This window comes from Salvelinus sp. IW2-2015, unplaced genomic scaffold (genome assembly GCF_002910315.2).
Source record: "Salvelinus sp. IW2-2015 unplaced genomic scaffold, ASM291031v2 Un_scaffold1609, whole genome shotgun sequence".
Classification (NCBI taxonomy): Eukaryota; Metazoa; Chordata; class Actinopteri; order Salmoniformes; family Salmonidae; genus Salvelinus; species Salvelinus sp. IW2-2015.
In genome coordinates this window covers 103,047-128,327 of record NW_019943028.1, presented here as the reverse complement: position 1 = coordinate 128,327, position 25,281 = coordinate 103,047, and the positions used below count along the sequence as shown (strand labels likewise).

General features: G+C 41.2%; 1 protein-coding gene across 2 annotated transcripts; it reads right to left on the bottom strand.

The window, feature by feature from the left end:
- Nucleotides 1-1,466: 1,466 nt before the first annotated feature.
- LOC112071412 (toll-like receptor 13) lies at nt 1,467-23,653 on the bottom strand. 2 transcript variants are annotated; one of them, XR_011475858.1, is made up of 4 exons: nt 23,273-23,653; nt 6,179-8,520; nt 2,997-5,646; nt 2,574-2,691 (listed from the first exon to the last, which is right to left on the bottom strand). XR_011475858.1 is itself a non-coding variant. In XM_024138872.2 (3 exons), exons 1-3 carry the CDS (start codon nt 3,448-3,450, stop codon nt 1,945-1,947), a joined length of 813 nt encoding a protein of 270 aa, XP_023994640.1. In that variant the 5' UTR covers nt 3,451-3,719; the 3' UTR covers nt 1,467-1,944. The 2 variants fall into 2 exon arrangements, 1 of the variants encoding a protein (XP_023994640.1); XM_024138872.2 differs by lacking the exons at nt 6,179-8,520; nt 23,273-23,653 and adding an exon at nt 1,467-2,185 and having other exon boundaries at nt 2,997-3,719.
- Between the last annotated feature and the right edge of the window lie 1,628 nt (nt 23,654-25,281).

Sequence of the window (25,281 nt, the reverse complement as noted above, 5' to 3'; positions counted from 1 at the left end):
GATTTGGAAGTATATGGATTTTGACTAAAATACAATATTTAAAAAATAATTATAGCATCAGCTCCCACTAAGTTCAATGGAGATTTGGGTACTTAGTGGGCCCTGGAAACTCAAACCAGGATCGGTTCAAATACCCTCTTAACATGTCCTAATCATCCATATGGTACATGACCAATGGTCAAATCTGTTATAACAACGAACAGACTCTCTCATTGTAATATGAACCACTGTGAATGATGGCTTTCCCAGGCAAGAAAGAGGAAGAGACTGGTCTCTTTTCTGTCTCTCCATGAGTGCCCACTGCACCCAATAGCTCTGTTTCTTGTTAACTCTGTAAATCTCATTRCATGAAAACGTGGCACTGCCTCAAAGCCTATTAGTTTAACCTTACAAACTCTACCATGTACTTTTCATAGATAGGCAAACATTAGACACAAACACAGACACTCACACAAAATGCCCTTCACTGTCCGAGCATATTGCTGTTAGCCCAACCCTGGGAAGCATGCTGGTAGAGAAGGGAAATCAGGACTCTTAAATCTCCTGTATATTTGTTTGAATTCCATAGCGGGTAAAGGAAACACATAGGGCACACACTGGTTCAATCAACGCTGTTTCCATGTCATTTCAATTAAATTACATTTAACAAACGTGGAATAAATGTTGAATTGACYTCTGTGCCCAGTGGGAAGCTATTTAATGTTATCATGGTGGGTTACTGATAGACTGGGTGTTTATTAGTGTTACAGTCATTAGTTACAGAGATGAAAGAATATGATACAGATGTTAATGTTGATTATACTGTTATTTCAGAAACATGTGGATTTCATTGATTGAGGACAACATGCAAATAATACTGCTTTCCCCTCTTCAAATTCCAAGAATACTTGTCTAAATGCCTTTCAAACAGTTCACCATGTTGTCTATAATACAAGTAAAATGTATGAACAAAAAGGTATAACGACAAAGAAGACTATTATACGAAGTGCTTTGCAGTTGACAAATTTATTAATAAACATGGGTGGTTACTGTAATATTACAATGTCTCCTAGAGGGATATATTCAAACCATATGGTTTGGAGCTGTGCTGTAGCCTAGGAGATATCACAATCTTGCACAACATCACAATAGGCTGTTACGCAAAGTGTGTAATACTTCCTGCACAGTCTGTGTGGTAATCTTATTTAGTAGAAATGAGACCATACTCTGTGATAATTCCAACTAATCAGATTCGGTGTGGGTTTGTTGGTGATTTATCTATTATCGCTGAGCTGACAGGCAAAAAAGACAAATGCTTGTATCCAGCACCAATAAATATGAATCATTTTGCAATCTGTCAGGCTATAATATTATAATATGTTCAGCAGAAAGGCTAAACCTCTGTGTGTGTGTGTGTGTGTGTTGCACCTCAAGGAAAAGGTTAACTGATCTCTGTATTAAAATTAAAACTAGTCAAACACTGTTGCTCCAAAATATAACAAGTGTTCTTTATTCAACTTGCTTCACTTGACAAGGTAGAATACATATTGCACAAAGTGAATTGAATGTAATAATGAAAATGCTACATATTAGACGAGCTGTTCATTCCAAAGACAATTACCAAATTAAAGTTTATTAGTCACGTACACAGATTTTCAGATGTCATCGCAGGTGCAGCGAAATACTTGTGTTTTCTAGCTCCAACAGTGCAACATTATCTATGAATACAGAACAACACACACAATGTGAAAAGTTAAAGAGGTAAGTATCAGAATGAGCAATACCAGCTAGGTTCATAGAGATAGTCATCAACACAAGTAACTAAGCAACTGTAGGCCTATTACAACCTTGGATTGATTAAGAATTAGCATTGGTTAATGTTATTCAATCATGTAACATATAAAATTAAAGTTAAAAGTTAAAACCAAAAATAGAATATAAATCAGAGCATGACAGTAGTCTATGTCACTGCCTCTCCACACCGGTGAGGATGGGGTTCTCCTCAGCAGGCCAGTCCCTGGTCCTCAAAGCCACCTGGAGTTTCTGCCAGAAGACCCTTGTGTCTTCCCCAGCTCTTGGCCAGCTCAGGTAGGTGCGTCTCTTCACCAGCCTCCTCATGCGGTGGTAGGGTGAGAGCTGGTGGTCTGGGATCTCTTCGAGAAACACCAAGATCAGCACATCCTTCTGCTCATCAAAAAGACGGAAGCTGGAGAGAGCAGTCTTTAATTTCAGTGTTTGCGTAGACAACCCAAGTCCCATACACGGTGTGATTTTCCAAAAAACATCATACCTGAAGCTAACAACATAGCACATTTTCTCTCGACAACCCGGTTGCAAGAGAATAGAAATTATATAAATCGATGTTTGAATGTCAATTGTCTATTTGTATAGAAACAACATTGATCAAATAAAGCACTTTGGTGTTCTATGAGTGGAGTGGGTCTGGGACATTGATCAAATAAAGCACTTTGGTGTTCTATGAGTGGAGTGGGTCTGGACATTGAGAGAAATAAAGGGAATATTAGCTATGAAGCTTCAGGGAAACAACCCCCTGGGCTGTCATACAACTAGAAATAGAAAGATATAAAACCAACCTGGCCACCTGGATCTCTCTGGAGCACCACTCGCTCTCCAGATATCGGTGGGTGATCACACAGATGGTTTTCCTGCTCCTATAGATGGCGTCTGTGATGTTCTCTATGATGGGTTTACCTGTGGAACACGGTGAGAAACAAATCCTTTGGAAGCAGTGATTTTTGACAATGTACCTACTAGTTGTAAGTGTATGTAGTTACTGGGACACACCAGCTGACTACGTGTTGCAACTGAAAACAATCTTAGTATTAGGCAACTTCCTGTTTCAGATGGCATTTAATGCTGTACTGGATCCAGGTCACTCACACAAGCCTGTGTTACATGCAGAATATTCATCTAAAAATGTGAACTTTCAAATAAAATGTCTGAAATAACAATGCATTTCAATACAATGACCAATTGTTGTGCTAAATATGTGATACCTGGCTGGAAGTCCCGGTGGTGAAGACACAACTTCCAGCCCTGCTCTCCCTCCAACTCTGGCAGCAGCTCCCTCACGACCCAGGATTCATCATGGGTGTTGTAGGAAACGAAGGCATCGTACTGATCAGGAATTTGTCTGTTCCTCCGCTTGGCGTCATGGAGATAAGCCAGGAAGAGGTAGTAGGCATATACCACCTGCCACCTCAGGAGATGATAGATAAAGGACCCCAGCAGGGTGAGGAGGACCAGAGAAGTGGTTGAGATGAAGTAGAAGATGCCTATGTCTATTGAACAGGAGTGGGTGTCCAGGTCCAACAGTTTAGTGTTCTTGAGATCGTCTGGATAGCTACATGGATAGTCATGGGCATAAGCAACTTGTGTTTGGTTGTTGCTCTCCGCCCAATGAACAAACCAAGCATTTCTGCAGTCACAAATGAAAGGATTCCTTTGCATATCCAGGAGAGTTTACGGCCGGGAGAGAGTGCAGCACTGTCTCATTGGTCCATGTAATTTTATTCTGTCTCACCTTTAAGAAATGGACTTGAGTGAGATTGGCTTCTATAAGGAAATCTAATGACTCAAGTTCAGTTTTGGAGACGGTGAGTCTTTTGAGCTTGGGAATTGGGTGAAAGAGCTGTGGGGAGAGGGCGTTGAACAAATTCTGGCTGATATCAAGGGACAACAACTGGGGTGTGTGAATGAATACATCAGGGTGCAGGGACGTAATATGAAAATTCCCTGCTTGGAACTCTGATAACATTTTCAGACCTTCAAGAAAGTTGGAAGGTAGATAAGACTGTCTCTTATACTTACTATAACGCTGACTAAATATGTAGAGTTTTTCCAGAGATGACAGGTCAGTGAAGGGTGGTGGTTGTAGTTGTTCATCTTTTTCATATTTGATAGCATTGGAAGCGATATTGAGAGTTTTTAAGCTTCTAAGTCCTTTGAACACAGCACCTCGGATTTCACTTTTACCTATAACATTGTTTAGCAGGACAAGATTTTTAAGTTTGGCCAAACCCACAAAGGCCCCATCTTCCAGTGTCTTTATTTGATTGTTATATAAAGCCAAATCCTCAAGTGATCTTAAGCTGTTGAAGTACTTTGTTCTGATGTTGGTTAGTTTATTGAATCCTAAATCCAAGCTCTTTAAATGTTGCAAACCATTTGTGAAAGCATCACCCAAGTTTAGGATTCTGTTCCTTCTAAGTGTCAGGCTATTTAAGGCCCTTAAATCCAGGAAAACACAACCTTCAAGGTTTGAGATTAAATTGTCGTTAAGATAGAGTTTTTCGAGTCTTCTTAGATTGGAGAAATCCGAGCAGCCTAAAATTTTGATGATGTTGTGGCTGAGATCCAATTTTTTCAATGTGGGGAGATTCCTTGTAGCATTCGGCACAGAAGAGAGGCCGTCATTGTCTAGTCTCAGAGTTTTAAGATCTTTTATTGATCTAAAAGCGGCTTCTGACAGGTCAGTAATATTATTACCTGACATGTCCAGGTCAGTCACCTGTGTGCAGGATTGCAGTAGCTTGTCAGAGACACTACTGAAGTTATTACATTGCAATCGGAGTGTCTTCAGTGTAGGTATGTGGCAGGCTACATTAATGAGATTATCTCTTCCAATTTCATCCAGCCCCAGAGATGCCAACGAAAAGTTGATGCTCTGGAGCACTGAACTAATCCCCTGTAAAGACATGTGAATGCCACTCAAGTCGAGACTGCTCACATTCCTCAGAAAATACCTGTCCGCTACATCCCATTCCATGCTTCCATTAATGCCACAGAAGGAGAGGTCTAAATTCTTAAGATAGGGAAAAATATCTGCTGTGACACTGAAGATCTCCAGAGGATTCCTGGATAGATCCAGCTCTGTCAGCCCTATTGACCTATTTGATATTTCCTGTGACTGCAAAGAGGTCAAGCTGTTGTTCCCAATGAACAACTTCAGCAAGCTTGGCAATTGTAAAATGTGCTGAAGCTCCTTGAAACAATGCAGTTTGTTGCTGGTTAAGTTCAATACCTTCAAGCTGAAGAGTAACTGAAAAGATGATGAGATACTTGAGATGTGGTTGTTATCCAGGTGTAGTACTGTGAGGTTATCCAGGCCCTTAAACATTTGGTCTGAGAGGGATGTGAGTTTGTTAAAGGACAGATCCAGCTGCTCTAGAGCCACCAGGTCTGAAAAAGCCCCATTCTCCACATGAGAGATCCTGTTGCTGTACATGATTAACATGTTGAGGATCGTTAGATCTTTGAAGTCCTCACTTTTTATCTGTGAAATGTTATTCTTTGCTATGTTTACAGTTCTCACCAATGATGGGATGTCTGCTGGTACGGCATTGAGGTTCCTGTCATCACATAGCACAGACGTATTTAGAGATTCCCTGATTCTGCAGTGTTTCATTGAGTAGCCATTTACTGGATTAAATAGAACCCAGAAATACAGAAGAATGCTTAGAAAGAAACTCAACCGAGAATATGTAGATCCATTTCCTTTTCCTGACATGGTTATTTTCAGTTCCATATTAAGGAGTTTTGTTTCCTTTTTTGGAAGAAAAAGTGGTTGGTCAACAACAAATCGAGTCCAATGAGGTTCTTCTCGAGACTCTTCCTGATGTATTCGACTTATAGGCTACTTGAGATCTAATGTAAATAAAAGACAAATACAAAACATTTTAAATAACTGCTTTATCATAGGTGGAGGACATATGACTTTCGTTAATTACAGAATGAAAACAGACTYCTAAAAAATGAGTCAATCATATTTCATCAGTTGTTCTAGTGCCCAACTCAGAAGATACAAGTGGATTTTCCTGGTTATGATTGTGGCGGATTCATATTTACTTACTGCAATTTTTACAATGTGATAGTATTAATCAATACTGTATTCACTGAAAGACATCACATAACCCTAGAAACCTAAAAGACGTTTCCTTGGTCATGTCACATGATGACGAATAACTATATGGACCAGAGTTTATCATATAATTGCATACATGAATCAATCATTTGACAGCCCTACTTATGGGTAATCCAATTAACCAACTTGGTTCCTAAACTGTTAACTTCATATAATGGTAAATAATACTATACTGAAGTAGTCAAACTGAACAAAAGCTGTTAAACAAGACAGAGGAAAATGTGAAAATATATAACTTTTTACTGTTTTACTCACCATAAGCAGAAGAGGACYTGTGCTTCTGACTCTAACAATGGTTTACAGTAGTTATAATGTGATCATGGAATATGCAACATTTCCCTCAAGTAGTTCCTCAGATAGTCACATGCCATTTTACTTCTGTTCTAAAACTTGCTTCACTTTCCCCATTAACCCTTTCAGCTCCTATAGAACATATATAACTCCCATATTGAGACCACATACCAATAGTCAAGGAACAGTCTATTTCCTGTGTAACTTGCTCCTCGCGATCAGTTGGCCTTGTTTTTTACTAACAGAAGGTTATCAAGGAATAAGAAAACATTGATGAAGGCCTTGTAGCGGTATTGTTAGAGAGGGGTAAAGAAAGATTTTGTTCGGGCTCCAGACCCGAGACCTATTGTACTAGAATTTACTTGTTCAATGAATAGGAATATATATACACACACACACATACATACATACATACATACATACATACATACATATATATATATATATACATACAGTGGGGAGAACAAGTATTTGATACACTGCCGATTTTGCAGGTTTTCCTACTTACAAAGCATGTAGAGGTCTGTAATTTTTATCATAGGTACACTTCAACTGTGAGACAGAATCTAAAGCAAAAATCCAGAAAATCACATTGTATGATTTTTAAGTAATTCATTTGCATTTTATTGCATGACATAAGTATTTGATCACCTACCAACCAGTAAAAATTCTGTCTCTCAAAGACCTGTTAGTTTTTCTTTAAGAAGCCCTCCTGTTCTCCACTTATTACCTGTATTAACTGCACCTGTTTGAACTCGTTACCTGTATAAAAGACACCTGTCCACACACTCAAACCTCTCCACAATGGCCAAGACCAGAGAGCATTGTCACTCCAGATCACATGTCTTCTACTGTATAATTATTGTTATTGTTGAATGTATGGTTAATTTGACACTTGMTTATTGTTGTTACTGTTGTCCCGTTGACAATTTTGATTCTCATTTTTATATTGTAAATATCCAAAATAAGCTTTGGCAATATGCACATTGTTACCTCATGCCAATAAAGCAAATTGAATTGAGCGAGAGCGAGATAGAAAGACTTAGCTGTGGACTTCAGGCTTGCAGTTGCACTGTCTGTCCCTCTGATGGTTTGTTTGTTTGTTTGTTTGTTGTCAAAGCTTCGCAACAAGGTACCTACTAATCCAAGAGGTCAATAACTGAAAAGATAACACAGATCTAGAGCAGTAACACCGATGATCGAGTTAAACACTTTACAAACTCAGCACGCTGAAAATAAACAAGACCTCTGCAGCATTGCACACTACAATCAAACTGCCGCGCCAACCGAGAGCTACCTCCCAGAGTGCRGGAAGAGCCATCTTTATTTCCTCCTTTCTGCCTGCCGCTCTTAAAGTGGCAGCGCACGGTGAAGGCTCCGTGCAGGATTTCACCACAGCCTGAATAGGTTGTTATATAACAAACTTCAAATTACCTGGTATGAGGTCACACAGAGTTGTGCTTTATCAGAATCTGTTATATTGTTTTTCACATTTGCTGTAATGTTAAATTCTCATACAGTGGCTCAATACAATAATTTCATTTCAGAGGTGGAGACAGGAGAGAATTATTGTAGGGGGACAGAGGTGGAGAGATTGAATGGAAAGGGGATAAAGCAGGGAGAGAGGTGGAGAGTGAAGGAAGGTGAGAGAGGTTGCCAGGAGAAGTGAGTATCAACCAATCAATCAAATGTATTTATAAAGCCCTTTTTACATCAGCAGATATAACAAAGTGCTTATACAGAAACCCAGCCTCAAAACCCCAAAGAGCAAGCAATGCAGATGTAGAAGCACAGTGGCTAGGAAAAACTCCCTAAAAGGCAGGAACCTAGGAAGAAGCCTAGAGAGGACCCAGGGTCTGATGGGTAGCCAGTCCTCTTCTGGCTGTGCTGGGTGGAGATTATAAGAGTACATGGCCATTAAGGCCAGATCTTTCTTCAAGATGTTCAAACGTTTGAAGATGGTTGTATCGTAGTGGTTGTAGAGGGTGCAACAGGTCAGCACCTCAGGAGTTAATGTCAGTCTGCTTTTCATAGCCGAGCTATGAAAGGAAGTCATTAGGAAGTCGAGAGATCAGGTGCGGTAGAGAGGGAGAAAGAGAGGGAGGAAGGGAGAGTGAGAGAGAGAGAGAGAGAGAGGGTCAAAAACAGCAGGTCCGGGACAAGGTAGCATGTCCGGTGAACAGGTCAGGGTTCCATAGCCGCAGGCAGAACAGTTGAAACTGGAGCAGCAGCACGACAAGGTGGACTGAGACAGTCAGGAGTCGTCAGGCCAGGTAGTCCTGAGGCATGGTCCTAGGGCTCAGGTCCTCCAAGAGAGAGAGAGAGCATACACTTAAGTTCACACAGCACACCAGACAAAAACAGGAGAATTATACCAGATAGGACAGACTGACCCTAGCCTCCAGGCACACAGACTATTGGAGCAAAGATACTGGACACAGACAGGGAGCAAACAAAGCAGGCTTCTAGCCTTAAAATTGTTCTTCTATAGAATATATTCAATCCCCATCTAAAGGCTCACTTTCTGATCCAAGGGAAATTAATGCAACATTTCAGTCTTTTTACCAAGAGTTATATAAATATTATATCCAATTTGAGCCAGTGTCACTACATTTTTCGGGCATTTTAAGAACAGTATTATTGGAGTCAATTCATTCGGCCATCGACAAGTTTTTTTTTCATGAGCATACTAACTCTGCAGGAATCTCTCTACTGCCACAGAAAGAACACACAGATTGTGCTAATTATCATCTGATATCTTGACTTAATCCTGACCAGAAATTGTATTGAAAAGCATTGGCGTTACCCAAATACTTTTCTGTCCGTAAGTTGATTCACATGATTCACATGGTTTTAAGAAAGGTCGCCTTGCAGCTGACAATGTCCGTCGAATAATGCAGGTAATACATGAAACACAACAGCAGGACACACTGTGTGCTGTGCTGTCTCTAGATGCCGAGAAGGATTTTGACGGGCTTGAATGGCAGTACTTGTGGGCTACCTTGGAGAAATTTGGTTTGGGAAAGAATTTTATCGATATGGTTTGTGTTTTATATTCTAACCCTGTTGCTATGGTTTCTACTAATGGCATGCGCTCAAGTCCATTCCCTATTTTTCGGGGATGTAGACAAGGAGACGGCCTATCCCCAACGATATTCWTTATGTCGCTACAGCCTTCAGCACTACATCTCAGGCAGAATGTAGTTGCTTCTCCTATACTGATTAAATCTTCCTCTCATATCATATCACTATATGCGGATGATATTCTCCTCATAACGGAGGGGAGGAGTGGGAATAGACGTGACACTCATATATATGACAGATATTCAGAATTCAATCTCATATTTATTATCCACATTTGAAGAATTCAAATTGCTGTCCGGGTATAAAATAACTTGGACAAAATCATTAATGTTACTGAATGAAGCGGCCAAGGAAGTTTAACTTCCCTCAACAATTCCTATGAAAACGCAGTCCACTTATTTGGGTATTAGTATACAAACATCCCTGCATGGTCTGGTGAAGTTTAATTATGAGAAGATTTACAAGGAGGTTGAACGAGATTTAACCGTTTTGGAGAAGTTGCCTGCTTCTTTACAAACTAGGGTCACTAACATAAAGATGAATGTGTTGCCACGTATTAGTTTCCTGAGCATGATGATCCCACTCCCTCCACCAGTAGGCTATTGGGGAAGGATTGATAAACGTATAGGTAAATACCTTCGGAATGGCAAACATCCGAAGATTAGGTTTGAGGTGTTACAACGACAGAAGTGTAATGGTGGACTTGCATTACCAAATGTTTGTATTTACCACCAATCTCTCCAATTACGCCCACTTAGATCATGGTTTGATCAGTCTACATCAGTCTCTAAGTAAGCATTTCACTGTGAAGTCTACACCTGTTGTATTTTATATGTGACCAATAACATTTGATATCTAATGCAGATAGAGACAAATACAATACATTTTAAATAACTGTCATCATTTTTATTTAACTAGGCAAGTCAGTTAAGAACAAATTCTTATTTACAATAACGGCCTAGCAACACTGCCTTGTTCAAGGGCAAAAACAGATTTTTACCTTGTCAGCTCGGGGATTCGATCTAACAACCTTTCGGTTACTGGCCCAACGCTCTAACCACTAGGCTACCTGCCGCAAAATACCAGTCTCAATGTCAACAGTGAAGAGGCGACTCTGGGATGCTGGCCTTCTAGGCAGAGTTCCTCTATCCAGTGTCTGTGTTCTTTTGCCCATCTTAATATTTAATTATTATTGGCCAGTCTGAGATATGCCTTTTTCTTTGCAACTCTGCCTAGAAGGCCAGCTTCCTGGGGTGTCCTCTTCACTGTTGACGTTGAGACTGGTGTTTTGCAGGTATTCTTTWATGAAGCTGCCAGTTGAGGACATGCGAGGCATCTGTTTCTCAAACTAGACATTCTAATATACTTCCTCAGTTGTGCACCGGGGCCTCCCACTCCTCTTTCTGTTCTGGTTAGAGTCAGTTTGCGCTGTTCTGTGAAGGGAGTAGTAGACAGCACTGTACGAGATCTTTTTTCTTGGCAATTTCTCGCATGGAATAGCCTTCATTTCTCAGAACAAGAATAGACTGATGAGTTTCAGAAGAAAGTTATTTGTTTCTGGCCATTTTGAGCCTGTAATCGAACCCACAAATGCTGATGCTCCAGATACTCAACTAGTCTAAAGAAGGCCAGTTTTATTGCTTCATTAATCAGAACAACAGTTTTCAGCTGTGCTAACAGAATTGCAAAAGGCTTTTCTTTAATTATTATATTTTTTAATTTTATTATTWTTTTTTWWAAATTATCCCCTTTTCTCCCCAATTTTCGTGGTATCCAATCGCTAGTAATTACTATCTTGTCTCATCGCTACAACTCCCGTACGGGCTCGGGAGAGACGAAGGTCGAAAGCCATGCGTCCTCCGAAGCACAACCCAACCAAGCCGCACTGCTTCTTAACACAGCGCGCCTCCAACCCGGAAGTCAGCCGCACCAATGTGTCGGAGGAAACACCGTGCACCTGGCCCCCTTGTTAGCGCGCACTGCGCCCGGCCCGCCACAGGAGTCGCTGGAGCGCGATGAGACAAGGATATCCCTACCGGCCAAACCCTCCCTAACCCGGACGACGCTAGCCCAATTGTGCGTCGCCCCACGGACCTCCCGGTCGCGGCCGGTTGCGACAGAGCCTGGGCGCGAACCCAGAGACTCTGGTGGCGCAGCTAGCACTGCGATGCAGTGCCCTAGACCACTGCGCCACCCGGGAGGCGCAAAAGGCTTTTCTAATGATCAATTAGTCTTTTAAAATTATAAACTTGGATTAGCTAACACAACGTGCCATTGGAACACAGGAGTGATGGTTGTTGATAATGGGCCTCTGTACGCCTATGTAGATATTACATTACAAATCAGCCGTTTCCAGCTACAATAGTCYTTTACAACATTAGCAATGTCTACACTGTATTTCTGATCAATTTGATGTTATTTAAAAATTGACAAAWWWWRMTTTGCTTTTCTTTCAAAAACAAAGACATTTCTAAGTGACCCCAAACTTTTGAACGGTAGTGTATGACAAAGTAATTACAGAAGGAAAACATATTGCTAACATKAAAATCATCCTATTTCATCAGCTGTTCTCAACTCAGAAGATACAAGTGGATGTTCCTGGTTACGATTGTGCCTGATTCATTTTGAATAACACAGTACTTACAATGTGGAAGTATTAATCAATACTGCATTCACTGAATGATAACCCTAGTAACCTAAAATAAAAGTTTTCCTGGTCACATCAAAAGTTGATATAGAATTCATGTACATTACATGGACAAAAGTCAAACATCCCATTTCATAATCATGGGCTTTAACTTCTCTAGGGTAGGTGCGACGCTAACGTCCTACCAGGCCAACATCCGGTGAAACTGCAGAGAGCTAACATTCTAAATACACCATTCGTTATATTAAACATTCTTGTAAATACATGTATCTTATATCATTTAAAAGATGAACATCTTATTAATCCAGCCGCTGTGTCAGATTTCAAAAAGGTTTACTGCGAAAGCAAACATGCGATTTTCTGAGGACGGCGCCCCGCACACACAAGTATTACTAGCATTTTCGAAAGTCAGAAATAACAATAAAATAAATCGCTTACCATTGAAGATCTTCCTCTGGTGGCAATGCCAAGTGTCCTAACTACACAGTGAATGTTCGTTTTGTTTGATAAAATCAATTTTTATAGCCTAACACCAAATATTTGTAAACCGCTTGCATCGTGATTTCCGTCTCATTCAACTTTGGATGAAGCGTTCGTGGTAATTACACACACTAAACAAACGTTTATCCAGTCATGGTTGGTTTCATTGCAATCCCCTGGTTGTTACTAACACAACCATACTTGATGGTTCTTTTCCCGGGACGTATTGACCGAAACGAACCGATTTGAAGACACCAATCAATGATCTCATTGCGCACCAATGGTAGTACCGGTCTATCGTTGATTGACTGTATTTTGGCCCAATGACCACTGATCATCTTGAAATCTCGCTTGGAAGATAGCCAATGAGCTGAGGTTCATTCCCCATTGCAAATAATACTTGACGGAGCCACGAGTGTTACGCATAGCAGTACATATTCAATAGCATTTTCAACAATTTTATATATTTAAAGTATGGCGAATAAATCAGGAAAAGCTAAAACAAAGTCTAGGTATACAGATTTAACCCAAATTATAGAGGAAATTGATAGAGACAGCGAGACCGAGTTGCTTCAGGAAGATGAATCTTTCAGCGAAGCTAGTTTTGACTCCCAGGCGGAAGACATGTTTCTGCATGGCGAGGATGCCATGCTGGATTGGTAAGTTCTAATGCTAATGTCATTGTTTGAAATTAATAATATAAAATATTAATTTGAGATTTTTTTTGTTGATTTTCTTATTTTATTTGCAATATATAAACAATATCATCTGTAATGAAATGTGTAAAGTACACATTGGCTATACTGTGTGTGATATATTTTTTACATTTATTTTACATAAACATGGAATGGAAGAGCACTTCACCATAGTGATTATGTTCCCTGTACTCTATATATATCTATTTATTTTACGTGTTGATACAGGGCTCATGCGTGAAAGTATTGTTACTGATTTTTTTAAATCTTTCACAGTGGCAGTGATTCTGATTATGAGCCGCCAATGTCTAGGTGTCCATCTCCCTCTGAAGCTGGTTCATCCAGCTGGACCCCCGCTGTCTCCGGCTCCACACCTACCCGGCCATCTAGAGGTGTGAAGTCAGTGACAAAGAAGCGGAGGTGGGGAAGAGAAAAKCCTGCAGACAGAGGGCCAGAGGGTCGTTGGCACTCTGTGTTAGAAGATGATGTGGAACCATATCCACCAGTTTTTAGACCCAAAAGGCAGCCAGGACCTCAACTAGACATGACTGCAAAGTACAGCCCCCTTCAACTTTTTCAACTGTTTTACACCTCGTCAGTTGTTGATTCCCTGGTGTCGAACACCAATAAGTACGGGGCTAAGAAGCAGGCAGGAAAGAAAGAGGCATGGAAGACCATTTCCATGTCAGACCTTTTCTGCTACTTTTCAATGGTCATTTACATGGGGCTGGTGAAGTTGAAAACTCTAAGGGATTACTGGAAAACGTCAGCTCTCTATCAACTGCCTTTCCTCATGACTGTCATGTCTTGTAAAAGGTTTCTGACTATCTCACGGGCGCTTCACATCAGTGACCCAGAAGTTGATGGGGAGAATGACAAGAAGAGAGGCACACCAAGGTTTGAAAGGCTCTGCAAAATCAAACCTCTCTACCCCAACACCGTTGAGGCCTGCAAGACCTATTTTCAGCCCACCCAGAACCTGTCCATCAATGAGAGGATGGTAGCCTCAAAGGCCAGAATCAGCCTCAAACAATACATGCGTACCAAACCAACCAAATGGGGTTACAAACTGTTTTGTCTGATTCTGTGTGTGCCTACACTTGCATTTTTTAAATTTATGAGGTAAAAACAGTTTTAACTGTTAACCTATTCAATAAAAGAGAGAAAGAAAATGGAGAGCTACCCCTCTCGCACGCAGGAACTAATCAAAGGACACCTGACTAGTTTAGAAAAATCTTGCTCATTTTTCAAAATAAAAGCCTGAAACTATGTCTAAAGCCTGGTCACAGKCTGAGGAAGCCATTTGGAAAAGGAATCTGGTTGATACCCCTTGAAATGGAAGAAAGATGGGCAATGAAACACAGATAAAAAATAAATAAAAAAAGAATCACTTCCGGGTTAGATTTCCTCAGGTTTTCACCTGCAAAGTCAGTTTTGTTATACTCACAGACAATATTTTGACAGTTTTGGAAACTTGAGTGTTTTCTATCCTAATCTGTAAATTATATGCATATTCTACGATCTGGACCTGAGAAATAGTCTGTTTACCTTGGGAACGTTATTTAAAAAAATAATAATAATCTGACCCCTAGTGTCAAGAAGTTAAGTTCCTGTATGTTATTGTGATAACACCATGAGTCGTTAATCATAAGGCATACACCCTCGCCCTTCTTACCAGAGAGATGTTTGTTTCTGTCGGCGCGATGCATGAAGAAACCGGGTGGCTGTACCGACTCTGACAACATATCCCGAGTTAGCCATGTTTCCGTGAAACAGAGAATGTTACAATCTGTGATGTCTCTCTGGAAGGCAACTCGTGCCCTAATTTCGTCCACCTTGTTATCTAGAGATTGGACATTGGTGAGTAATATGCTCGGGAGTGGTGGACGGTGTGCTCGCCTTCTGAGTCTGACCAGCAGGCCYCTCCGTTTGCCTCTCCTGCGGCGACCGCGTTGTTTTGGGTCGGCCTCTGGGATAAGATCTCATGTCCAGGGTGGAGGTCCGAATAAAGGATCTGCTATGGGAAAGACATTCCTGGTCGTAATGTTGGTAAGTTGTCATCGCTTTAATATCAAATATGCTCTTCCAGGTTGTATGTAATAACACTTGAGATTGCCTGGGCTAACAATGTAATAAATAATACATTAAAAAAATAACTGCATAGTTTCCTAAGGACCTGAAGCGAGGCGACCATCTCTGTCGGCACCATCTTGTCGGCGCCCAGAAAGACTCACAGCCGTAATTACTGCCAAAGGTGATTCTAACATGTATTGACTCAGGGATCGGAATACTTGTGTCACGCCTATTCCTGCTCCCTCTCTCCGTGGTGCGACGTCGCCGGTCTACTATCTACCGGCCCTGACTTCCTTATTACGCACACCTGTTCCCCATCATTACACACACCTGGTACTATTCCATTGCTAAAATCTTTACAAGACTGCTGATTTTCCCATGCTTCTCCTCTGATGCAGGTATCTTCACAGCACCAGTGAGAAGGGCCTACTACATCACATCCACTGCTGTGGAACACTGCAGTTCTGAAACCTTGGGTGTATCCATATCAGAATGACCAGAAAGTTGTGCTTTATCAGCATCCTTGATATTGTTTTTCCACATTTGCTGTCAGACATATGTTAAATTCTCATGCAGTGGCTCAAAACAAAAGTTTAATTTCAGAAGGGAGAGGAGTATTGTAGGAGAGAGGTGGAGAGGTTAAGTGGAAAGGGGCTAGAGAGGGAAGGAAGGTGAGAGAGGAGATGGTGTAGGGAGCCAGGAGGAGAAGTGAGTAAGAGGGGAGACAGAGGCGTGGGACCCCATGTAGTTAGTCACTTCACTTATCAACCAGAGCTGTTCCTGCACATGACTTTGTGACAAACTTTCCCACTGTCACCATGGTAACAGCAGAGATACGACCCTTACTTGGATGGAAAATTAATGAAGATAATAGCGGATGATATTGTCACTCCTATTTGCAATATCTTCAATCTAAGCCTACAAGAAAGCATGTGCCCTCAGGCCTGGAGGGAAGCTAAAGTCATTCCGCTAKCCAAGTATAGTAAAGCCCCTTTACTGGCTCAAATAGCCGACCAATCAGCCTGTTACCAACCCTTTAGTAAACCTTTGGAAAAAATTGTGTTTGACCAGATACAATGCTATTTTACAGTAAACAAATTGACAACAGACTTTCAGCACGCTTATAGCACATTCATCAAGCATTCATCAAGCACAGCACTTACACAAATGACTGATGATTGGCTGAGAGAAATTTATGATAAAAATTGTGGGAGCTGTTTTGTTAGACTTCAGTGCAACTTTTGACATTATCCATCATTGTCTACTGCTGGGGGAAAAAGTATGTGTTATGGCTTTACACCACCTGCTAAATTGTGGATATAGAGTTACTGTCACAATCGCTGTCGTCGTGGAAAAGACCGGACAAAGATGCAGCATGGTGAGCGTACATTTCTTTTATTTGATAAATGTCGCCAACAAAACAAAGAACAAGGACACGACCGTGAAGCTTACTTAGGCTATAATGCCACTAACAAAGACAACTACCCACAAATACAAAAGGAAAAAAGGCTGCCTAAGTATGATTCCCAATCAGAGACAACGATAGATAGCTGTTCCTGATTGAGAACCATACCCGGCCAAAACATAGAAACAAAGAACATAGAGTTTCCCACCCGAGTCACACCCAAACCAAACAAACATAGAGAATAAAAAGATCTCTACGGTCAGGGCGTGACAGTTKCCTGTCTAACAGAACACAGAGTGTGTTCTTTAATGAAAGCCTTTACAACATAATCCAGGTAGAATCAGAAATTTCCCAGGGCAGCTGTTTAGGCCCCTTAGTAAATATTGAAAAAAAGCCAGTGGCATGTCATTAGTTGAGTAAAGCCAGTGTGTCTAGGTATGCGGATGACTCAACACTTCAGCTACTACAGCGAGTCAAATTACTGCAACACTTAACAAAGAGCTGCAGTCAGTTTCAGAATGGGTGGCAAGAAATATATATTAGTCCTAAATATTTAAAAAACTAAAAGCATTGTATTTGGGACAAATCAATCGCTAAAGCCGTAAACCTCAACTAAATCTTGTAATGAATAACGTGGAAATTGAGCAAGTTGATGTAACTAAACTGCTTGGAGTAACCCTGGATTGTAAACTATCAAAGTTAAAACATGTTGATGCAACAGTAGCTAAGATGGGGAGAAGTCTGTCCATAATAAAACACTGCTCTGCCTTCTTAACAACACTATCAACAAGGCAGGTCCTACGTACAGGCCCTAGTTTTGTCGCACCTGGACTACTGTTCAATCATGTGTTCAGGTGCCACAAAGAGGGACTTAGGAAAAATACAATAGGCTCAGAACAGGGCAGCACATCTAGCCCTTAAATGTACATGAGAACTAACATGAATAATAGGCATGTCAATCTCTCATGGCTCAAAGTAGAGGAGAGATTTACTTCATTACTACTTGTTTTTATAAGTATTGACATGCTGAATGCACCGAGCTGTCTGTTTAAACTACTAGCACACAGCTCGGACACCCACGCATACATGAGGTCGACCGATTATGATTTTTCAACGCAGATCCCGATACCGATTATTGGAGTACCAAAATAAGCCGTTACCGATTATTCGGACGATTTTTATTTATTTATTTGTAATAGTGACAATTACAACAATACCGAATGAACACTTTTATTTTAACTTAATACATCAATAAAATCAATTTAGCCTCAAATAAATAATGAAACATGTTCAATTTGGTTTAAATAATGCAAAAACAAAGTGTTGGAGAAGAAAGTAAAAGTGCAATGTGCGCCATTTAAAAAAGCTAACGTTTAAGTTCCTTGCTCAGAACATGAGAACATATGAAAGCTGGTGGTTCCTTTTAACATGAGTCTTCAATATTCCCAGGTAAGAAGTTTTAGGTTGTAGTTATTATAGGAATTATAGGACTAGTTCTCTCTATACCATTTTCTATTTCATATACCTTTGACTATTGGATGTTCTAGGCACTTTAGTATTGCCAGTGTAACAGTATAGCTTCCGTCCCTCTCCTCGCCCCTACCTGGGCTCGAACCAGGAACACATCGAAAACAGCCACCTCTCGAAGCATCGTTATCCATTGCTCCACAAATGCCGCGGCCCTTGCAGAGCAAGGGGAACAACTACTTCAAGGTCTCAAAGCGAGTGGCGTCACCGATTGAAACGCTATTAGCGCATACCCCGCTAACTAGCTAGCCATTTCACATCGGTTACACCAGCCTAATCTCGGGAGTTGAGTCATAAAAGTCATAAACAGAGCTCAATGCTTGAAGCACAACGAAGAGCTGCTGGCAAACGCACGAAAGTGCTGTTTGAATGAATGCTTACGAGACTGCTGCTGCCTACCACCGCTCAGTCAGCCTGCTCTAAATATCAAATCATATAATTAATTATAACATAATAACACACAGAAATACGAGCCTTAGGTCATTAATATGGTAAAATCCGGAAACTATCATTTCGAAAACAAAACATTTATTCTTTCAGTGAAATACGGAACCGTTCCATATTTTATCTAACGGGGTGGCATCCCTAAGTCTGAATATTGCTGTTACATTGTCCAACCTTCAATGTTATGTCAAAATGATGTACAATGCTGGCAAATTAATTACGGTCTTATTTAGGAATAAATGGTCTTCACACAGTTTGCAACGAGTAAGGCGGCCCAAACTGCTGCACATACCCTGACTGCTTGCACGGAACGCAAGAAAAGTGACACAATTTCCCTAGTTTAAAAAAAGTGATGTTAGCAGGCAATATTAACTAAATATGCAGGTTTAAAAATATATACTTGTGTATTGATTTTAAAGAAAGGCATTGATGTTTATGGTTAGGTACACATTGGTGCAACGACAGTGCTTTTTTTGCGAATGCGCTTGTTAAATCCTCACCCGTTTGGAGAAGTAGGCTGTGATTCGATGAGAAATTAACAGGCACCGCATCGATTATATGCAATGCAGGACACGCTAGATAAACTAGTAATATCATCAACCATGTGTAGTTAACTAGTGATTATGTTAAGGTTGATTGTTTTTTATAAGATTTGCTGCACTCGCGTAACAGGTCAGCAGGTCAGCCTGCCACACAGGCTCCTCGTGGAGTGCAATGTAAGGCAGGTGGTTAGAGCGTTGGCCTAGTAAGCGGAAGGTTGCAAGATCGAATCCCCAAGCTGACAAGGTACATATCTGTCGTTCTGCCCCTGAACAAGGCAGTTAACCCACCGTTCCTAGGCCGTCATTGAGAATAAGAATGTGTTCTTAACTGACTTGCCTAGTTAAAAAGGTTAAAAATATATATTTTTTAAAAATGGAAGAAAAAATTTAATAAACGGCCACAATCGGTGTCCAAAAATTAAGATTACCAATTGTTAATGAAAACTTGAAATCGGCCTTAATTAAATCGGCCATTCCGATTAATCGGTCGCCCTCTAATGCATACCCCCAGGTCTCTTCACAAACTTAAAGTCCAGAACAGACTAAGGGAGGCACACAGTACTACATAGAAAATGTCCCATGTAGCCATGGCTCTAATTTCAAACGAATCACCAGCAACTGGACACGGACATTTTAGAAGATACATGTTTTGAATTGAGAACAAAGATTGTATCGCCAAGTTAAGGTTGGTCTAAAATTCTCTGTGTTACACCAAACAGTACCTATCTGGTAATGGCCAATGGACCATCACATTAGCCCGGAACAATAGCNCCAAGTTAAGGTTGGTCTAAAATTCTCTGTGTTACACCAAACAGTACCTATCTGGTAATGGCCAATGGACCATCACATTAGCCCGGAACAATAGCAACTTCCCTGTATATTGTATCAGCTAGTGTGCAATGTGATGACCCTCCCACTCTGTCTGCCAAATTCTCTTTTTGCTCTTGTTTTCCTTAATAGGATGTCAGTGGGCGGAGCCGGGAGGGACGTCAGCGAAATTATAAATACACCTTTCCCCCATTCATTGAGGAGACTCTCTTCACGCAGACACACTGTATTTTTGGTTGTGGCTTGTTTGTTTTGGCACCTCTCCTCATTATCACCATCTACGCACACAACTACTCACACACCATTGTTAATTGTATGTAGTAATTTAGTTCATATATTTGGTTATTCCTTGGTCTCCCTTTTTGTTATGGGCTACGAGCTGGTTCGTGGGTGCTCATCTGGGATCATAAGGTTGGTTCCTAGACATTTTGGTGTATAGTATTTTGTTGCATTATGGTTGGTCCTGTAGGAACTTCTCTACCATAGTCACTCCCCTGACAGATTTGCTGAAAGCTAATGCGGTGTACGTCTGGTCTCCTCAGGCTTTTCAAGATGCAAAGAGGTTGCTTACCTCAGCTCCGTTGCTGGCTGCTCCTTCCCTGGATTTTTCATTCACCCTGCAGGTGGATGCAGGTGCAGACCTGCTGCAAGCAGATGTGTCCGGTGTTGCGAGGCCTGTTTAGTTTATTTTCCAAGAAGTTTAACCATTATCAGTTGAAGAAGCGCTAGCACTCATATGGGCGCTACAACACTGAGGTGTATGTCGGGTGTAGTACCTATTGTGGTCTACACCGACCATAACCCTCTCACCTTCTTGAGGTCTATGATGTGTCCTAACCAGATGGTTTGTATTTACAGGCATTCCATCTCAATGTGAAGCATGTAGATGCTGACGTGTTCTCTCGTGCGCCCTGTTCCTGAACGCGTCTGGTCCTATTGATCCGTGGACGCGCGTGGTCCCTGAGGTTGTATGTCGTCCATGTGACTGGCCACTGTTTATTGTGTTGTCTTGTTGCTCCTGTTTTCTGTTCCCTGCTGTCCTCTTTTCTCTCAAAGGTTGCTTCCTGTGCTCAAAGGTTGCTTCCTGTGCTCAAAGGTTGCTTCCTGTGCTCAAAGGTTGCTTCCTGTGCGCAAAGGTTGCTTCCTGTGCGCAAAGGTTGCTTCCTGTGCGCAAAGGTTGCTTCCTGTGCTCAAAGGTTGCTTCCTGTGCTCAAAGGTTGCTTCCTGTGCTCAAAGGTTGCTTCCTGTGCTCAAAGGTTGCTTCCTNCAAAGGTTGCTTCCTGTGCTCAAAGGTTGCTTCCTGTGCTCAAAGGTTGCTTCCTGTGCTCAAAGGTTGCTTCCTGTGCTCAAAGGTTGCTTCCTGTGCGCAAAGGTTGCGGAGGATGAGGTTGGCTGGGGCCGTGGGGTAGCGTTAACAAGCGCAGTATTTTATTTTTGTTTGGGTGGTGCGGAGGGTCATCAGCGAAATGGGACACACCTGGGCTCGGGTATGTATCCCCGGGACATACCCGAGCCCAGGTGTGTCCCATTTCGCTGATGACCCTCCGCACCACCCAAACAAAAATAAAATACTTGAGGATGACCCTCCTCATTGAGGAGACTCTCCACGCACACACTTTTTTTTGTGCCTTGTTTGTTTTGGCACCTCAACACCCCTCATTATCACCATCTATGCAGGCAACCACTCACACTACTGATTACTGACTACACACACCATTGTTGATTGTATATAGTTACTTTAGTTAATACATTTTTGTTATTCCTTGGTCTCTGCGTTGTCTCCCTTTTTGTTACAGGCTATGAGCCGGTTCGTGGTAATTACTGGTATTATCTAAACTGGCTGTCTTATTTCCTGCCTCCAAAATGTGGTAGATGTTTTTTAAAACAGGTGGGATCTCCCGGACTGAAGTTCACAAATGTGGTCAAATGTGGTCATGTGACATGTAACGGTCCAACGTAAAACAATGGCCGCAGTCCAAACATTTAATTTGAGGGCTGAGGGGATAGGGTGTGTCTTAAGTGGACACTTCTGATGACGTCTGACGAGTATACACTTCCAGGGCAAGGGAGGAAGGAATGATTTTTAAATGGACCACCCTTGGTCGTAAATTAATCATTCGTTCATCCCAAGATGAATGTGTTTCAGCCACCGGTGGCTTGTGGGTGCTTTGTGCTCCATTCAATTGAGTGCATGTCTACTTATATTAAATACACACCTACTGTATGATAGCTAGCAAATTAATTAGCTAACTAACATTAGCCTGCCTAGCTGGAACTTCTGAAGGGAAATGTTTAATTTCTACAACTTCCAAAATATTTTTTTTGCTACCAGGTAAAAAGTAATTTATTTGGATTCATTTTTACTTACACTTATGTTGACTTCTCCGTTGATGTTTAAGGTTTTGCTGACTTAGCGGATGTACAATCGTCTAATTGAATTATGGGGAGTTTCAGGCCCTGGAGTGAACATAAATTGTACACTCTCGAAAATGAAGGCTGAGGGGTTTATGTTGCAAACTTCCCTTGCTTGGCTAATCATTTGGACCACCCTCCAAGATGGCTGACGGGGATTTCCCCAACGGCATAAGGTGAGGGTAAGTGGACGAGGGTGTGTCTTAAATGTGGCCCACAGGCCAGTCCCTCCAGGATTTCGCCCCCCAAAATTGTGATTTCTGCAGCCATAAACGCTTGATTTTGCGGTAGCTTTTCTGAAATTCTGCAATACATTTTGAGATTTTTTTCACGTTAATTTCATATAAAGCAATAAGTCATATGTGCTCAGTTTTTGGACGATTTTCAGCAGAATACATAAATACAAAAACTATTAGAAACAACTAAAGTGCTCAATTCTGTTTATTTTCCTTAACAGCTCTGTCATAATCCACTCACATATTCACTCTCTCTCACACACACACCTCTCCATCAGGCTTGGGGCTTGCTATCAACACGAGATGCACCTTCCATTCCTACTCACTCTCTCTCTCTCAAAAAAAKCCAAATAGATTCAAAGCTTATCATTCACTTTCAATTTGAGGATCGATATTTCTTTGTAATAAGTTGTCTTCAAAATTCTTGAGATTGTGATTTTTTTTCCTGAAAGGGTCGTATGGGGYATAAAGAACAGAACACGTAAAAATAGAGTTGTGGTTGATTATTCAATTTCTAAAAATCCAGAAAGATTGTGCTTTGGTGATCCGTATTACGTTTTACAGAGTTTAAAACGGCAATGCTAACAAATTGTGCTTTGAGCATCGCTCTCATAGACAGACTGGGGAGAGCAGAGTGCCGACCACCCTACTAAAGCCAAGGTTAGCYGAGTAAAACGCCACTCACCTTGATTCTTTCAGCGCTTGCCACAGTCTTCCCTGCTACCGCTTCAGTCATGGTTATCTGCCGCTGCTATGAGAACTGTTCTGACATTCAAATATGCTTTGCTGATTTGAAGTGACTGTTGATTGCCGACTTTCTCTAGTTTKCAAAAACATTTGGAAATTGTTTCGCACTGTAGTTAGCTGTTATTTTGGTTGGCAAATGAGATTGATTACTGTTCATTGTACTTCCTGTCAGCCATCAACAATCACCCATCATCTTCGCACGTGAATACGCTGACAGGCCAGCGGAAAAAACTTTGTTGAAGTGTGGTTGGATTGGGACATTTCCCACCGTAACAGTGCAGTAATTGGTCAAAATTACGAACCCGCTTTTGATTGGACCCTTTTATGCGCTAAAAGTGCGGAAACTGGTCAAAATTGCGAGTGAATTATGCGATCGCAGAATCCTGGGGACTGGCAGGCAATATGCAACAACAACTGCACATGCCCAGCTAGTTAAAGCTGATGGTGCATTTGTCATCTGTGCTCAGAAGCAGCAGTGTTGTGTCAGAACCACTAGAGGGTGATCTTTCCCTGGATTCAGACTGGTTCTGAGTCCTCTCTCCAGAGACAGGTCTAGAGGCACATTGCGCGTGGGCTACACAGTGGTTACACTGAAGTCTTATATGAGCTGAAATTGACCCAAAATGTATTATTCTTCATTGGTCATTCTTAAAAAACTTCATTATGTGTGCTGTCTGAAGCGTTGTACCAGCAATATATAAGTATTTTGTTTATAACTAACCATAAACTTCATGGAGCACATCCAGGGTTGAGTAAATTCCTTTCTAAATGTAATCTGTTAGTTACTAGTTACCTGTCCAACATTGTAATCAGTAACATAACTTTTAGATTACCCAAATGTAGTAACGTAATCTGATTACTTTTGGACTACATTACACTTAAAGGAAATTTTAATAGTCTATTTCTAAAAAATAGGAATATGTATTTCCAATGACATCATCGGTGTACATCATGTGATTTTAATCAATTTATGAGTAGGCATTGGCTACTAATTGGTTGATGATGACATTGGAAACACTTATCCTCCTACAAAACATAGAAACATKTTTTTCACATAACGTTGATGTTGGGGTGGTGCTGGAGATAATGAATATGAAGTTGAAACATGGTGAAATGTCCCTTTAAGAGGCATTAGACGAAGATTAAAAGGATCCACTAAATGCATTTGGTGTGTCATCACAGTGGTCTTTGACTTGTGGTCAGACTCCCTCAGGTSGAACAAACTTCAACTTGCGCCTTTTTTAAATGCTGAATTGAATGTCATTGAGAAAACAGAAAGGTGTCATAATGTTTTTGTTGTTGTTGTTGCAAACATCTGTTCTGAATTTGAAAGTAATCCAAAAGTATCTGTACTCTGATTACAGTATTGTAGCTGGTAACGTACCAGATTACAGTTACAGGATGCCATACTTACTTCCTTTCTGTTTTTCCTGAGGGATGGGGCAGGAGGGCAGATTTCACAACATATATTGTATAAAGAGTGTGTGAGCGTAGAGGCCTACATCACCTCCTAAGCCCCCCTCAGAACACAGAGAGGGTGGGAGGTTCATTGTGTGTGTGTGTGGGGGGCAGGGCTGGATGTCAGAGATATGAGGCTTTTTTCAGCAGTGTTGTTTTAGTCAATTGGAAAAGCATTGTCCGACATCTCTTTCTTCATGGGAGATGTGAAGACTCGGGTCAGTGAGAGCTTTGGTCTTCCTCAAAAGTATTTTCTAGGTTCCTTACTTCCACTCTTCTCTCAGATCCTCTCCTCCAATGTGTGTTACAAAGGAGACGAGGAGAGGGGACACGAGGAATCAAGGAAAGACTTTTGAGAATGAGCCCAGGTCTCCAACATGAATGTTCTATCCACTCAGAGCTGATACATTATTGACCATATTTCTCTTGTAATATATATTAATCTCTATCCCATCCCTCTTCATGTCTCTCTCCAGCCCCCACCCCCTC

Bases quoted from the DNA above. Each gene is read 5' to 3' on its own strand.
- LOC112071412 (XM_024138872.2), bottom strand. From the start codon at position 3,450: ATGCAAAGGAATCCTTTCATTTGTGACTGCAGAAATGCTTGGTTTGTT. The intron at 2,692-2,996 runs GTATCACATATT...CGTGTTCCACAG, and splicing joins CCACCGGGACTTCCAGCCAG to GTAAACCCATCATAGAGAAC. The intron at 2,186-2,573 runs GTTGGTTTTATA...TGCTCTCTCCAG, and splicing joins AGAGAGATCCAGGTGGCCAG to CTTCCGTCTTTTTGATGAGC.